Consider the following 16,771-nt stretch of genomic DNA (forward strand, 5'->3'; position numbering starts at 1 on the left):
AATATAGTCAACACATATTTTTAATATGTATTATATACTCTATCTTAAAAGAAAATGGTATTCAGAAAATCATAAGAGAAAATATAATATTCATTAAGTGAAAGTGGATCATCGTAAAAGTCTTCATCCTCATTGTCTTTACATTGAGTAGGCTGAGGAGGAAGAGGAAAAGGAGGGTTGGTCTTGCAATCTCAAGGTGACTGAGGTGGAAGAAAATCCAATTATAACTGATCCTCGAAGTTCAAACCTGTGTTGTTCCAGGGTTAGCTGCAATTTGCAGACATCATGACACTTCTCCTTAGATACTTCAGCCTGTTTCCTAGCAATACCTTATTTCAACTGAGAAAATTAACAATAATCCCATGGTCACATAACTCTTAATTCTCCAATTGTCTCTAAAATACCTACATAGCTGAATTTTTCCCCTCTAAGTCAGAAGCTAATCAAGGTTGTACGTTGCATTTAATTGTGTCTCGGGGCCGGGCGCGGTGGCTCAAGCCTGTAATCCCAGCACTTTGGGAGGCCGAGGTGGGCAAATCACGAGGTCAAGAGATCGAGACCATCCTGGCCAACATGGTGAAACCCCGTCTCTACTAAAAATACAAAAAATTAGCTGGGCATGGTGGCGCGTGCCTGTAATCCCAGCTACTCAGGAGGCTGAGGCAGGAGAATTGCCTGAACCCAGGAGGCGGAGGTTGCGGTGAGCCGAGATCGCGCCATTGCACTCCAGCCTGGGTAACGAGAGCGAAACTCCGTCTCAAAAAGAAAACCAAAAACCAGTTTGGCAGTTTCTTAAAACATTAAACATAAGCTTGCCAGGTGACCCAGCAGTCCCACTCCTGTTTACCCAACATAACTGAAAAGTTAGATTCACAAAACAGCCTGTAGTTGATACAGTTTATGCAGGTTTGATCATAGTTGCCTGGCCAGGCATGGTGGCTCATGCCTGTAATCCCAGCACTTTGGGAGCCTGAGCCAGATTGATCTCCTGAGGTTGGGAGTTTGAAACCAGCTTGACCAACATGGAGAAACCCTGTCTCTACTAAAAATACAAAATTAGCTGGGTGTGGTGGCAGGCACCTGTAATCCCAGCTACTTGGGAGGCAGAGGCAGGAGAATCTCTTGAATCCGGGAAGTAGAGGTTGTGGTGAGCCAAAATCACGCCACTGCCCTCCAGCCTGGGTGACAAGATAGAAACTCCACCTCAAAAAAATAAGAGACCAAATAATCATAGTTGTCCATACTGAAAATGTCCTAATATCCTTCCATGGGTGAGTGGATAAACACCTGGTTCCATCCATGCACTGGAACGCTCCTCAGAGTAAAAAGGCACTCTACACAGGCACTATGGAGGACTCCAATACGTCACGTTCAGTTAGAGAAGCCACGTGCGAACAAGCTGCACACTGTGATTCTGGAAATCAGGCAACGGGAGAAAACAGACCAGTGGTTTCCACAGACAGGGGTTGAGGAGGGCTGACCACAAGAGTGCACAAAGGAATTCTGGTGGTGATGAAGGTGTCCAGTATCTGGAATGTGGTGCCAGAACTGTATGTTTTTGTCAAAGCCCACAGAACTATAAAAAGAGTAAATTTTATTGTTTATAAATTATGCTTCAACAAACCTGCCTTTTAACAAATTTTATCAGTAATTATAGTTTTCAAAAGTAGAGATACTTGGCAGACAGCTACGTTATCGACCTCTAAGGTCCCTCTCTCTGCCAAACTGCAGAGCTCCTTAGGACCAAAACCAAACCAACTTTTATTTTACAAATGCAAAAACTGGGACTCCAAGCAAGGAAGAAACATCTACCTGCAGTTCCTCTGGGGGTTGGTGGGAGAGACAGTGGAGAGAATAAGGCTGAGTCCTCACAACAGGCAAAAGTTCTCTGTACCACACCTGGAGGCAGGTATATGGGACTGAAAGTGGATGTTCTTAGCCACAAGCCTGGGCCTGGATAGGAAACAAGGGTGAGTCCGGAAGGATGTCAGGTAGGGTAGATCCAGAGCACCAGCTAGGTTCACTTCTCACACCCTCCATCCATTTGTGATGAGTATCCGGACACAGAACCACACGGTTCAACTCCTGAGCATGGCAGTAACCTTTACACTGTCTGATTTCCCAGAGTGAACTCTCTTGTGTTTATTTCCAGATTTAATGACTTTAATAGTCATCTGAACTATTTGTTACTCTGCCAGTAATATTTAGACCTTATTTATCTTTCATTATGCCATCCTATCTAATGTAAAATGAACAGTTGCTAAACTGTCTTCTGCATTTGCTGAATAAGGCTGGAACAGTTGCTGAATAAGGCTGGAACTGAAGGCCTTCCCACAGTGACTGCATTCACGGGGCTTCTCTCCAGTGTGAATTCTCTGATGCTCAGTTAACTGGGGGCTCTGGCTAAAGACTCTTCCACGTTAAAATTAAAAATGTCTCTCTTGGAAAATCTTTTTGATATGAATAAAGTATCTTTTAGATCCGTCATTTAAATTAGGTTTCTCTCCAACATGAGTCTGCTGATGTGGTGTGAGTTGTGAACTCTGGCTGAAGGCTTTCCCACACATACTGCCATGACATGGTTTCCCACCAGTGTGAGTTGCCTGATGTTGAATATGGGTTGAATTCCCACTGAAGGCTTTTCTACATTCTTGACATTTATAGGGCTTTTCCCCAGTATGCATTTGGTGATCTTCAGTGGGTTGTGAGGTGGGACTGAAAGCTTTTCCACATTCATTATATCCAAAGGATTTCTCACCAGTGTGAATTGTCCAGCGTAGAATGAGGTTTGCACCACGATTAAAGGCTCTGCTCTGTTTCTCTCCAGTGGGAATCTGTCCGTCTGGTGTAAGGCTGGAACCATGAACAAAGGCTGGACCACGTTTCCTGCACTTGCGAGTCTCTCCACTGTGAATTTTCTGATGCTGAGTGAGGGTTGACCTCCGGCTGAAGGCCTTCCCACAGGCACCACATTCATAGGGTTTCTCTCCAGTGTGAACTCGCTGGTGTAGGGTGAGTTGGGAGCTTTGGCTGAAAGCTTTCCCACATTCAATGCATTGGTAGGGCTTCTCCCCAGTGTGAACTCTTCGATGCTGAACAAGAGTGGAACTCCGACTAAAGGCTTTGCCGCACTCATTACAAACATAGGGTTTTTCTCCTGTGTGAATCCTTACATGTTCAGTAAGATGCGAGTTAAAACCAAAGGCTCTACCACATTCATTGCATACATAGGGTTTCTCTCCAGTATGAACTCTATGATGGAGAAAAAGGCTTGAGCTTTGACTGAAGGCCTTCCCACACTGATTGCATTTATGGGGCTTCTCTCCAGTGTGAATTCTCTCATGCTGAACAAGGCTGGAACTCCGACTGAAGGCCTTCCCACAGTGACTGCATTCATGGGGCTTCTCTCCAGTGTGAATTCGCTGATGCTGAGTTAACTGGGGGCTCTGGCTAAAGGCCCTTCCACATTCATTACATTTGTAGGGTTTCTCTCCTGTGTGAATTATCCGATGTTGAATAAGAGTTGAGCTTCGACTGAAAGCCTTCCCACACTCACCACACCCAAAGGGTTTCTCTCCAGTGTGAATTCTCCGATGAAGACGGAGGTGAGAATTGAGTCCGAACGTTTTCCCACATTCATCACATTTAAATGGTTTATCTCCAGTGTGAATGTGATGGTGCAGAACGAGGTTTGAGCTGTGAGTAAAGGCTCGCCCACATCGGCCACATTCGTATGGCTTCTCCCCAGTGTGACTTCTCTGATGTCTACTTAGGTCTGAATTATATTTGAAGGTTTTGCTGCATATATCACATTTAAAGACCCTCTCTCTTGTTTTACTTCTTTGAAGTCTAACATTTTGGTTCAGATTCAAGTTTCTATCAAATGCACTACACTCTTGGGTTCTTTCTCCCAAAGATCTTTCCCTGTCCACGGTAGCTTCTGTTAAAACTCCCTTGTGAATACTGGGTTTGTTCAAACTCTGCCAGGCAGAATTTCCCAGGTTGTCTTCCAGTTTGTCCCCAGGGCCCCATACTTCCTGACATTCAGCTGCCTGTGCATTATTCCTTAAGAGTCTTCTTGATACAAATTCTGGGGTTTTTGTTTCTTCAGAAAATTTTTGGTTTAAAATAGATAGTTCCTTCTTGGTCCCAACCTCGGAATCTGTTAAAGAAAAACACAAAGAGTTACTTAAGAAAACCCTCCATCAGGGATAATGTCCATGATGTGTCAGAAGCTCCTATCAACCATCATGCAGAAGGCAGATGCTCCGATAGCAAAACATGAAAGGCGGAATTCAAAAGTAAAGATGGCCAATCAACAGAATAAAAATATTCAAGTTCATTAGTTATCAAAGTAGTCAAATCAAAACAAATTATGATTTTTCACCATAAAATGGGCAAATTAATCTATTCAACAAATATTTAGAAGACTAGGTATGTTCTAGGTAAGGAATATACAGGAAGATAAATACAGTTTCTGATCTCATGAAGTTTATGTTCTACTCAGGTAGACAGCAAGTAAGTTCTTAAAAATAATGATAAACCATATGACAAAAACTGTGCAAATGTGTGTAAATGTGTTATTGGCCCCAACCCAGTCTACATGGTCAGAAAAAATTCCGGGAGTGAGGTTCAAGCTGAAACCTGACAAAGGAAATAAGTTAGCAGTGGCAGACAGGCCTGGGCCCTGGTTGTGATGCACAAAAATATCAATCAAGTTCCTGACTCAAAGAATCTGGGCCAGACGCGGTGGCTCACATGTGTAATCTCAGTTGAGGGGGGCCAAGGCAGGAGGGCTGCTTGGAGCCAGGAGTTCAAGACCAGCCTGGGCAACATAAGGAGACCCTATCAATACAAAAAGAAAAAAATTTTTAATTAGCGGGGTGTGGTGGTGCATGCCTATGGTCCCAGCTATTCAGAAGACTGAGGTGTAAGGATTGCCTGAGCCTAGGAGGTCAAGGCTGTGGTAAGCCATGATGGTGCTACTGCACTCCAGTCTGGGCAACAGAATGATACCCTGTCTCAGAAAAAAAAAAAAAAAAAAAAAAAAGAACCTCACTGCTTGGTGCACTGGCTCACAACTATAATTTCGGCACTTTGGGAGTCTGAGGCAGGAAAAGCGACTGAGGCCAGGAGTTCAAGACTGCAGTGAGCTAGAATCACGCCACTGCTCTCCAGCCTGGGTGACAGAGTTAAACTGTCTCTATTGTTTTTTTAATCTCACCATTGCTACAGCTAGAAGAACGGGGGAAGAGTGGGGCAAGATGAGGCAAGGTAAAGACACAGGAGGCACTGCAAAGAGGTTGAGAAGTTTGGGCTTTATGATACAGACTTAAAAATAGCCGGGCGCGGTGGCTCAAGCCTGTAATCCCAGCACTTTGGGAGGCCGAGGCGGGTGGATCACGAGGTCGAGAGATCGAGACCATCCTGGTCAACATGGTGAAACCCCGTCTCTACTAAAGATACAAAAAATTAGCTGGGCATGGTGGCACGTGCCTGTAATCCCAGCTACTCAGGAGGCTGAGACAGGAGAATTGCCTGAACCCAGGAGGCGGAGGTTGCGGTGAGCCGAGATCACGCCATTGCACTCCAGCCTGGGTAACAAGAGCGAAACTCCATCTCAAAAAAAAATAAAATGAAATAAAAAAAATAAAATAAAAATAAAAAAATAAAATGATGCTGAGCATTGGTAAGAATTAAAGCAACAAGCCGGGCGCGGTGGCTCAAGCCTGTAATCCCAGCACTTTGGGAGGCCGAGGCGGGTGGATCACGAGGTCGAGAGATCGAGACCAACCTGGTCAACATGGTGAAACCCCGTCTCTACTAAAAATACAAAAAATTAGCTGGGCATGGTGGTGCGTGCCTATAATCCCAGCTACTCAGGAGGCTGAGGCAGGAGAATTGCCTGAGCCCAGGAGGCGGAGGTTGCGGTGAGCCGAGATCGCGCCATTGCACTCCAGCCTGGGTAATAAGAGCGAAACTCCGTCTCAAAAAAAAAAAAAAAAAAAAAAAAAAAAAAAGAATTAAAGCAACAAGCATGCCATTTACTGTTGGTGGGACTGTACATAAATGACTTCTTTGAGACAGGGTCTTGCTCTGTTGCCCAGGTTGGAGTGCAGTGGTGCAACCACAGTTCACTGCAGCCTTGACCTCCCTGGCTCAAGCAATCTTCCTGCCTTAGCCTCCCAAGTAGCTGGGACTACAGGTGCAAGCCACTGTGCCTAGCCAAAATATAACTTTTTTTAACAAGTGGCAGTATTGAGCAAAAAAATTGGTATTTCACATATCCTTTGTCCTCCAAACTACTCCCCTAGGATTTATCCTAAGTGGACTGCCATATGTACATGGAAATGACTGACTGCAATGATGCCCACTGCATTTTGTAATCATGGGGAAACAAGGAAGCCCCCCAAATGTCCAAAAACGGGGCTTTTTTTTTTCTGAGATGGAGTTTCACTCTGTCACCCAGGCTGGAGTGCAATGGCACAATCTCGGCTCACTGCAACCTCTGCCTCCTGGGTTCAAGTGATTGTCCTCAGTCTCCTGAGTAGCTGGGATTACAGGTGCTCACTACCATGCCAGGCTAATTTTTTGTATTTTTAGTACAGATGGGGTTTCACCATGTTGGTCAGGCTGGTCTCGAACTCCTGACCTTGTGATCCACCCTCCTTGGCCTCCCAAAGTGATAGGATTACAGGTGTGAGCCACTGCGCCCAGCCTGGGGGGCTGTTTAAACCAATTAAAGACCATTCACATAATGGAATACCATTCTACCATTATTATAATAGAAAGATATAATTAAATAAAAAGCTTATATTACAAAGTGAAGAATCAGGTTCTAAAATTATATAAACAGCATAACCCAACTTTTATTGAACATATATATGTAAGATAGTTGCTATTTCTTCCTTAAGTGCTTAGTATAAGTTGATGAAGCCACCTGGGCTTGTCATTTTCTCTAAGGAAGGATTTTAAATTATGAGTCAATGTATTTAGCACTTAAAGAATTACGTATTAACCTTTTCTTGGTCAGTTTTGATAAAGTTATTTTTCTAGGGTATTTATACATTTTATCTCAATGTTCAAAATATTTGGCATAATTGTGCTCAAAGTATCTTCCCCCCACCATTTTTCTTTATTTATTTATTTTTCTTCTAGGTCGGCATGTATTTTCTTTTCTTTTTTTTTTTTTTTAGACGGAGTTTCGCTCGTTACCCAGGCTGGAGTGCAATGGCGCGATCTCGGCTCACCGCAACCTCCGCCTCCTGGGTTCAGGCAATTCTCCTGCCTCAGCCTCCTGAGTAGCTGGGATTACAGGCACGCACCACCATGCCCAGCTAATTTTTTGTATTTTTAGTAGAGACGGGGTTTCACCATGTTGACCGGGATGGTCTCGATCTCTCGACCTCGTGATCCACCCGCCTCGGCCTCCCAAAGTGCTGGGATTACAGGCTTGAGCCACCGCGCCCGGCCGTATTTTCTTTTTTTAAAACACAGGGCTTGCTCTGTTGCCAAGGTGGAGTACAGTGGTGTGATCATAGCTTACTGCTGCCTTGAACTCTTGAGATCAAGTGCTCCTCCTACTTCGGGCTCCCAAGTAGCTGGGACGACAGGTGTGCATCATTAGGAAGGATGCCCAGATCATTCCTAATTTTGTTTGTAGAGACAGGGTCTCACTATGTTGCCAGGCTTGTCTCCAACTCCTGATCTCAAGCAATCCTCCTGCTTTGGCCTCCCAAACACTGGGATTACAGGTGTAAGTCACTGCACCTAGCCCAAAATATGTTTTTATTATGGTCTGAAGTATCTAGGTGGTGGCACCCTTTTTGTTTTGGTTATTTGTTCATTCTCTGTTTTATTCTTCATCGGTTACATCCAGAAAACAGAAAGAGATGATGCATGTTCCAACAGTGTATGTGAGGTTAATTCATCTTTGATACCAAAATTTGACAACAGTATGAGAAAACAAAATGGAAGGCCAACCTCACCCCAATTACGGATGTGAAATCCCTAAACAAAACATTAAGAAGCCAAATCTAGTCATATATGTAACAGGGATAACACATCATGAACAAGTCGGTTTAGCCCAAGAACGCAAAGGTAGGCTGGGTGTGGTGGCTCACAGCAGTAATCCCAGCACTTCGGGAGGCCAAGGTGGGCAGATTGCTTGAGGCCAGGAGCCCGAGACCAGCCTGGCCAACATGGCAAAGCTCCATCTCTACTTAAAAAAAACAAAAAAGCCGGGCGCGGTGGCTCAAGCCTGTAATCCCAGCACTTTGGGAGGCCGAGGCGGGTGGATCACAAGGTCGAGAGATCGAGACCATCCTGGTCAACATGGTGAAACCCCGTCTCTACTAAAAGTGCAAAAAATTAGCTGGGCATGGTGGCACGTGCCTGTAATCCCAGCTACTCAGGAGGCTGAGGCAGGAGAATTGCCTGAACCCAGGAGGCGGAGGTTGCGGTGAGCCGAGATCGCGCCATTGCACTCCAGCCTGGGTAACAAGGGCGAAACTCCGTCTCAAAAAAAAAAAAAAAAAACAAAAAAAAAACAAAAAAATTAGCGAGGTGTGGTGGCACACTCCTATAATCCCAGCTACTCAGAGGCTGAGGCAGGAAAATCGCTTGAACTGGGAGGTGGAAGTAGCAGTGAGCCAAGACTGGGTTATTGCACTGCACCCTGGGCGACAGAGTGAGACTCTGTCTCAATAATAATAAAGACTGTTAGAAAACTCGGCCAGGCATGGTGGTCCACACCTGCCTACCTACTCAGGAGGCTGAGGTGGGAGGATTACTTGAGCCCCAGAGTTTGACATTACAGTGAGCTATGGTGTGCCACTGCACTCTAGTATGGGCAACAGAGTGAGACCCTGCCTCTGAAAAATTTTTTTTTTTTTAGTGAAAGAGCCGAAACATAAGAGTATATGCTGTAAAATTCTATTTGTAAAAAGTTCAAAACTCAGGCCGGGCGCGGTGGCTGAAGCCTGTAATCCCAGCACTTTGGGAGGCCGAGGCAGGTGGATCATGAGGTCAAGAGATCGAGACCATCCCGGTCAACATGGTGAAACCCCGTCTCTACTAAAAATACAAAACATTAGCTGGGCATGGTGGTGCGTGCCTGTAATCCCAGCTACTCAGGAGGCTGAGGCAGGAGAATTGCCTGAACCCAGGAGGCGGAGGTTGCGGTGAGCCAAGATCGCGCCATTGCACTCCAGCCTGGGTAACAAGAGCGAAACTCTGTCTCAAAAAAAAAAAAAAAAAAAAAAAAAAAATTAACCAGGTGTGGTGGCACGTGCCTCTAGTCCCAGCTACTCAAGAGGCAGGCTGAGTCAGGAGAATTGCTTCAACCCGGTGGGGGTTATAGTGAGCTGAGTGAGATTGTGCCACTGCACTCCAGCCTGGGTGACAGAGTGAGACTCTGTCTCAAAACAAAACAAACAAAACGAAAACATTGATAAAATAGTACTTAAGACTGGGAGTGGTGGCTCACACCTGTAATCCCAGCACTTTGGGAGGCCAAGGCAGGTGGATCATGAGGTCAGGATATCGAGACCATCCTGGCCATGGAGAAACCCCATCTCTACTAAAATATAAAAATTAGCTGGGCGTGGTGATGCGCACCTGTAGTCTCAGCTACTCAGGAGGCTGAGGCTGGGGAATCGCTTGAATCCAGGAGACGGAGGTTGCAGTGAGCCAAGATAGTGCCACTGCACTCCAGCCTGGCAAAAGGGCAAGACTTCGTCTAAATAAAGTTTTATATATATATATATATATATACACACACACACACACATATATATATATAAAACTTAAGTCAGATGTGGTGGCTCATGCCTGTAATCTAGCACTTTGAGAAGCTGAGGTGGGAGGATCGCTTGAGGCCAAGAGTTTTTTTTTTTTTTTTTTTTGAGACGGAGTTTCACTCTTGTTACCCAGGCTGGAGTGCAATGGCGCGATCTCGGCTCACCGCAACCTCCGCCTCCTGGGTTCAGGCAATTCTCCTGCCTTAGCCTCCCGAGTAGCTGGGATTACAGGCACGCGCCACCACGCCCAGCTAATTTTTTGTATTTTTAGTAGAGACGGGGTTTCACCATGTTGACAGGATGGTCTCGATCTCTTGACCTTGTGATCCACCCACCTCGGCCTCCCAAAGTGCTGGGATTACAGGCGTGAGCCACCGCGCCCAGCCCAAGGCCAAGAGTTTGAGACCTGCCTGCTCAAGAGGTTGAGACCCCACCTCTAACAAAGACCACAGTGCAGCGAGCTGGTTCCTGAGTGCACGTGCTTTGTTTTTCGACTTGAGCTCCGACTGCCCTGAGGCCTCTGAAGCAGCCTAACCTGAGTTCCCAGCCCCTCCCTTAGTCCTTGCAGGTCAGAGGCCGCCGCTCCAAGCCTACCCGCACCGAGCTGCTTGACTGGGCGCAAACCTGGACTGAATGCAGAGCAAGAGCCCTCCTTGTGTGTGTTTGCTTCAAACCCTGCAATCCCTTTTCTCCCAGCCTGGGCTTCCACCCACACCCTGGACCCCAAGAAAGGCAGATGCCCCACATGCTCACTGTCCACCCTCTTCTCATGCTGACGTCCTGTGGCCTTCAAACATGCCTTGTACCCCTAAGACCTATGAGTAAGATCTTTATTTTCCATCTTGTGCCTAATCACTGAAGACATTTTCTCCATAAGATAAAGAAAAGGAAAAAAGAAAAAACCCTGGAACAGCTAACATAGTTGCTGGGACGGAACACACCCACACTTAGCATGAGATGCCTTTCAGCTGCGCCTGCCTGACCACAATCACTGCCAGTGGGGCAATCACTGCATGTGGGAAGGCAGAGCTGATGCTAGGGTCTACCCAGCAGCTGGTAAAGTTTTAGGCTGGACGCGCCAGATGCCTAAACTGGGCACCCTAAGTGGCTGTGGGCAGGTAAGGGTGGCTCTGTCTCTGAAATCCGGACCGAGGAGATGCCCACTCAGACCAAGGTCCGTGGTTGGGGCCCTTCCCATGCCACACCGCCTGGTGGTTTCCTTTATCCCAGTGCTGCGAGGAGAGCTCCTGGCTATAGGGAAACCTCCCACGGCGTTCACAGGTGTCCAGGTCTACTGCAGACCCAAGGCCGTGGGCAATCCCCGCAGAGGCTGGCCATGACCCCTTGCAAATGTCCATGCTTTGTCCCTGTGGCTGTCGGCCCTGCCCTCCAACTCCAGGGGGTGTCACGGGTCTAATCTCTGGCAGGAAGTGGCTACAACTGGTAGGCAAAAGCAAATGCCTGAGCACCCAGTCCCTGCCCCACCAGATGCTGGGGGCCTCCTCCCAGCTCTCGGAGTGCAAGGCTCATAGCAGCGGCATCGACTCTACTTGGTGCTGCTGCCACCAGCATGCCGAGCTCTGGCCCTCTGGCCCCGGGGCCTGGGGGCCAACCCTGACACCAGAAAATGATGGCGCTGATGGGTGCTGACCCTGGTCTCTCAGAGACTACTGGGATACCCTGGAGAGGGAAGTGCTGCCTGTGAGGTGGGGACACACAGAGGTCACCCTCAGATTCTTCTGGTAATAATCCAAAGGTGAAAACTGCAGGGGACGGGGGAATTAGAACTGGAGACCAATGCCAGGGGCACCAATGCCAGGTGCAGTGGTTCACACCTGTAATCCCAGCACTTTGGGAGGCAGAGGCAGGCGGATCACGAGGTCAAGAGATCGAGAACATCCTGGCCAACATGGTGAAACCCCGTCTCTACTAAAAATACAAAAATTAGCCAGGCATGGTGGCACGCAACTGTAGTCCCAGCTACTTGGGAGTCTGAGGCAGGAAAATCGCTTGAACCCAGGAGGTGGAGGTGGCTGTGAGCCAACAGGGCACCACTGCACTCCAGCCTGGTGACAGAGGAACACTCCATCTCAACAAACAAAAAAAAGAACTGGAGACCAAATTCCTGTATGGTAGAAATTCAAACTTTTCTTAAGAGATTTTGCAGGCTGATCATGGTGGCTCACACCTGTAATTCCAGCACTGGGAGGCTGAGGTGGGCAGATCATGAGGTCAGGAGACCCAGACCATCCAGTCCAACGTGGTGAAACCCCATCTCCACTAAAAATACAAAAATCAGCTCGCATGCCTGTAATCCCAGCTACTGGTAAGGCTAAAGCAGGAGAATCGCTTGAACAAGCAAGGAGGCAGAGGTTGCAGTGAGCTGAGATCAGGCTGCCGCACTCCGGCCTATTAACAGAGCAAGACTCCGTCTCAAAAAAAAGGAAAGAAAGAAAGAAAGAGATTCTTGCACTGGCCAGGCGCAGTAATCCCAGCATTTAGGGTTGGCCATCTGAGCTCAGGAGTTCAAGACCTCTTGACCAGTCTGGCCAACATGGTAAAACCCCATCTCTACTGAAAATACAAAAATTAGCAGGCCAGTAGTGGTACATGCCTGTAATCCCAGTTACTTTACTCGGGAGGCTGAGGTAGGAGAATCACTTGAGCCTGGGAGGCAGAGGTTGAGGTGAGCCAAGATCACGCCACCGCACTCCAGCCTGGGCGAGAGAGTGAGACCCTGTCTCAAAAAACAAAACAAAAAAAGGCCAAGCATGGTGGCTCACGCCTGTAATCCTAGCACTTTGGGAGGCTGAGGCAGGCAGATTATCTGAGGTCAGGAGTTCAAGACCAGCCTGGCGAACATGGTGAAACACCATCTCTATAAAAATACAAAAATTACCCAGGCATGATGGCAGGTGCCTGTAATCCCAACTACTCAGGAGGCTAAGGAGGGCTGAACCCGGGAGGCAGAGGTTGTGGTTAGCCGAGATCGCTCCATTGCACTCCAGCCTGGATGACAGAGTGAAATTCCATCTCGAAAAAAAAAAAAAAAAAAAAAAAGATGCCGGGCACAGTCGCTCACCTCTGTAATCCCAGCACTTTGGGAGGCAGAGGCAGGCAGATCACGAGGTCGAGAGATCGAGACCAGCCTGGCCAACATGGTGAAACCCCATCTCTACTAAAAGTACAAAGATTAGCTGGGTGTGAAGGCGAGTGCCTGTAATCCCAGCTACTTGGGAGGCTGAGGCAGGAGAATCACTTGAACCAGGGAGTCGGAGGTTGCAGTGAGCCGAGATCATGCCCCTGCACTTCAGTATGGTGACAGAGCGAGACTCCATCTCCAAAAAGAAGAGATTTTGCATTGCTGGAGTGAAAAGGGGGCTGACCAGCTACTCAGGGCGTTTAGTATCGGGCCAGAGATAGCGCTCATAACCACAGAAATGTGCACTAAATTCCTCCGGGACACTGGCCCAGATCCCCCACATCTGTCCCTAAATGTGGCCAATCCCACGCCCACAAGTCAGAAAAACCTCTGTGAGGTCATGGAAACCTCACTGGGTGGGGAGGGCCAGCACAACAGGAAGCTCCCTGCCACGCATGGTCAAGGGAGTCACCACCCCCACAGTGACAATAGCCAGCGCTCACCGTGGCTCCTGGAGACCACACCCACCTCCTGCTCACCATGGAGGGCCCTGGAGGCCACACCTACCTCCTGCTCACCCTGGAGGGCCCTGGAGACCACACCCACCTCCTGCTGAGTGATGGCAGAAGGTGCCAGGGGTCCGCTGTCTCTTTGAACATCACTGCTGGGGAACCCTGGGACTATCGCCATCCTGAAGAGGCTCCCCTCCGTCACACGGCAGCTCTGGACAGGACACGTGCAAAGGTGAGACACGGGCAGCTGCTCCCTGGTACTTGGCAGTCGCCTGCTGAGGACCCTACCCAGCCCAACCTCAACTGACCCTGGCTCTCCACAGTGGGACCCAGGCCTCACCATTATTTTCCGTGAGCACCTGGAAACCTTTCCCCAAAGCCCCATGAGATGGGGGATGACATTGCTCCAACTTCAACACCAAGAACGTGGACCCTCAGAACTGGGCCCTCATGGGTCCCCATGCTGGGTGGGTGTGCCCAATGCCCTTATCACAGGGCAACCAGAAAACAAACTAGCTGCCTCAAACAACTGGGCTCAGGCAGTCACACTTCTGAAGGCTGAGGACCCTCGACAGCCTGTTCTCACAGAAGACAAATACTCTCCCTCCTTTCCTGAGTTGAGAGAATGGTGCCCTCCTTGTCCCATAGCCTGGGGACTTGGTGGTCACCCAGGGATTGTCCCACTTCAAGGGGACAATTGCCCTTTTACTACTCTATTAATTGGGACAAGAAAAACTTTCAGTATTTATAAGGGGGCCCAAGTCACAGTAGTTCCGGAGGAGCCTACAAAATTTAAAAAGGGACGGTCTTTAAAATAAAGGGAATGGTGAACAAACTCTTGGGAATTCGCTTTCCTTCATTTTAAGAGTCTCTTTCTGTCCCCCAGCTGGAGTGCGGTGGCTCAATCTTGGCTCACTGCAGCCTTGACCTTCCAGGCTCAAGCAATCCTCCTACCCCAGCCTCCTAAGTAGCTGGGATTATAGGTGCCCACCACCACACCAGGCTAATTTTTGTATTTTCAGTAGAGTCAGGATTTTACCATGTTGGCCAGGCTGGTCTTGGACTCCTGGTCTCAAGTGATATGTCCACTTTGGCCTCTTAAAGTGCTGGGATTACAGGCATGAGCGACTGTACTGGCCCCTGGAGACCCTTTAGATGTCTCCACTGGCGCTCGTTTTATTAAAGATCGGCTGCCCACCAGCTCTCTCTTCTTCCATCACGGGAGTGGGCGCCCTCATGCTCCTGGAACAAACCTAAGTTACCAGCCCTTCTGGCTAGAGCTGCCCGCTGGGAACCTGTCCACTTGCCACTTCCAGTAAAGACGGTGCACACCCCTCAATAACCCTTAAAACGAGGTGCTGCTGGCCTGTGCCTGCCATTAAAATCATGCTAAAGGCTAAGGTTCCAAAACCACAATCTCCCCCTTTAGTAGCAGAGTCTAGCCTGTACTCCAACTTAGTTCCGAAGAGTGGTGCTTCATCATTAATCACTGAAACTTAAAAGCCCAAGTTTCTCCAACAAAGGCCCCTCTAACCAATACAATAGAAGTGACTGAAGATATTCCAGTGGTCCCAGGTGCACACTCTGTGGTCCTCGGTTTGGCCAATATGCTTTATTCTAAACCTATTACTGAGGAGTCTAACCGCAATTTGCCTTGATTTTCAAAGGAACACATTATTCCTTTACTCAGCTTCCAGGGGGTCCCTCAATAGCCCAGCCAGTGCCCAGAATCTCTGCAGACAAGACCTGCACCTCTTAAACACTGTCATTTATGCCATTGTATCGATGATCTCTGTTAAAAGGTCCCTCTGAAGAAGCCAATCACATTTACATACCACCATAGCCCAGCTGAAAAATCAGGGTTATGCTATCGCCCCACATAAAATACAGGGGCCACCGCCTTCAGTAAAATGCTGGGGCACTATGTGGTCAGGTGCAACAGATCCTATTAACTGTTAAACATAAACTATCGACATTGATACCACTCACAACTCTTTGATAGGCATATTTATTTGGATTCTTCATGTTTTGAAGACAAGAGTTTCCATATCTTACTCCAATACCCAGACCCTTTTACTCCATAACCTATAAAGCAACCGCCTCCCAGTGGGGAGTCTCCAGCAGCCCTCGCCTGGCCCAGCAGGCAGCCCAGCATGCCATGCCTCCAGTGGGCCTAGGTCTCACTCTTGTGTGGAAGCTCTGGTGACACCCACTCTGCCTCGTGGAGTCTGTGGAGAAACCATGGTCCAGCTGGTTGCCCGTGGGGTTCTGAACTAAACAAACCCCAAAAAGCAGCTGAACATGCCCCCTAAAAAGGCAAATTCTATCCGCCTATTGGGCGCTACTAGAAACTGATGGTCCCACACTGACTGGAAGTCCATCCATGTGGACTCAAATCCCCACCACAGCACAGCGCAGGACACCGCCCGCTCAGCACAGCAGGTGCCCCTTGCTAGATGGCAATGGTGCCTGTGGGACCAGGCCGACCTGACACACAGGGTCTTCCCAAACTCCAGGAGGGTGTGGCTTGACTCGTGCCTGGTCCTTTGCTCAGTGTTGGAGGACCTGGCCCATTCAGCCGAACTGACGGTGCAGCGATGCAACATGCCGCTGGTCCAAACTGCTCCTGCCCGTAGACTTACACTCAGTCAGGCCAGTGGGCACAGGACGGTGTTTTGTCCGGGGCAAGGCCCGTGGGGAGCACCTGCTTGGAAAGAAGCTGCCTCCCACGGCCCCTCACCTTAGCCTGTGAGGGGCCACAGCAAGTGCGGGGTGACACTTGAAACAGCGCCGGAGATGCACGGAGCAGGCCCCCCGGACGGGGAAAGCGGTCTGGCGGACACCACCCATCCACCTGTATCGCTGCAACTTCAACAGGAGAGCACAGGTCCTCCCGCTACAGACTCCCATCATGACTCCACCCCCACAAACTAGGATCACAAGGGTTGCCTCTGCCCCGACCACGGAATTGCAACTAGACTCCAACCTACAGGGCTCCTTACAAAATACAGACCCCAGGGACCCTATGAACCTTATTTTGCTGAAATCACCTAGGCTTGACATGTGAACTACACGGCTACAAAAATGCCCAAAGTGCTGGGATTACAGGCCTGGCCACTGCACTGGGCAACCTCATGTATTTTGATGCTGTGATCCCAGCACTTTGGGAGGCCAAGGCAGGTGGATTGCTTAAGCCCAGGAGTTTGAGACCAGCCTGGCCAATATGGTGAAACCCTGTCTCTATTAAAAATACAAAAATGATCTGGGCAAGGTGGAGGACACCTGTAGTCCCACTCAGGAGGTTGAGATGGGAGGAT

The 16,771-nt window shown here is 48.5% G+C and overlaps 1 protein-coding gene across 3 annotated transcripts in view; it reads right to left on the minus strand.

Moving 5' to 3' along the window:
- Positions 1 to 1,577: 1,577 nt before the first annotated feature.
- Positions 1,578 to 16,771, minus strand: part of ZNF251 (zinc finger protein 251) — a 35,404-nt gene continuing 20,210 nt past the window's right edge. The window contains exons 4-5 of one of the 3 annotated variants that reach the window (XM_074387309.1): positions 4,759 to 4,845; positions 4,075 to 4,162 (exon numbers count right to left, since the gene is read on the minus strand). In XM_074387309.1, coding sequence (XP_074243410.1) covers positions 4,769 to 4,845 — 77 coding nt within the window. In that variant the 3' untranslated portion in view covers positions 4,075 to 4,162; positions 4,759 to 4,768. Of the gene's footprint in view, positions 4,163 to 4,758; positions 4,846 to 13,548; positions 13,666 to 16,771 lie in introns of all 3 variants that reach the window. The other 2 variants (XM_039464581.2, XM_010329830.3) reach the window with 2 other exon arrangements.

Source organism: Saimiri boliviensis, chromosome 15 (assembly GCF_048565385.1).
Source record: "Saimiri boliviensis isolate mSaiBol1 chromosome 15, mSaiBol1.pri, whole genome shotgun sequence".
Classification (NCBI taxonomy): domain Eukaryota; kingdom Metazoa; phylum Chordata; class Mammalia; order Primates; family Cebidae; genus Saimiri; species Saimiri boliviensis.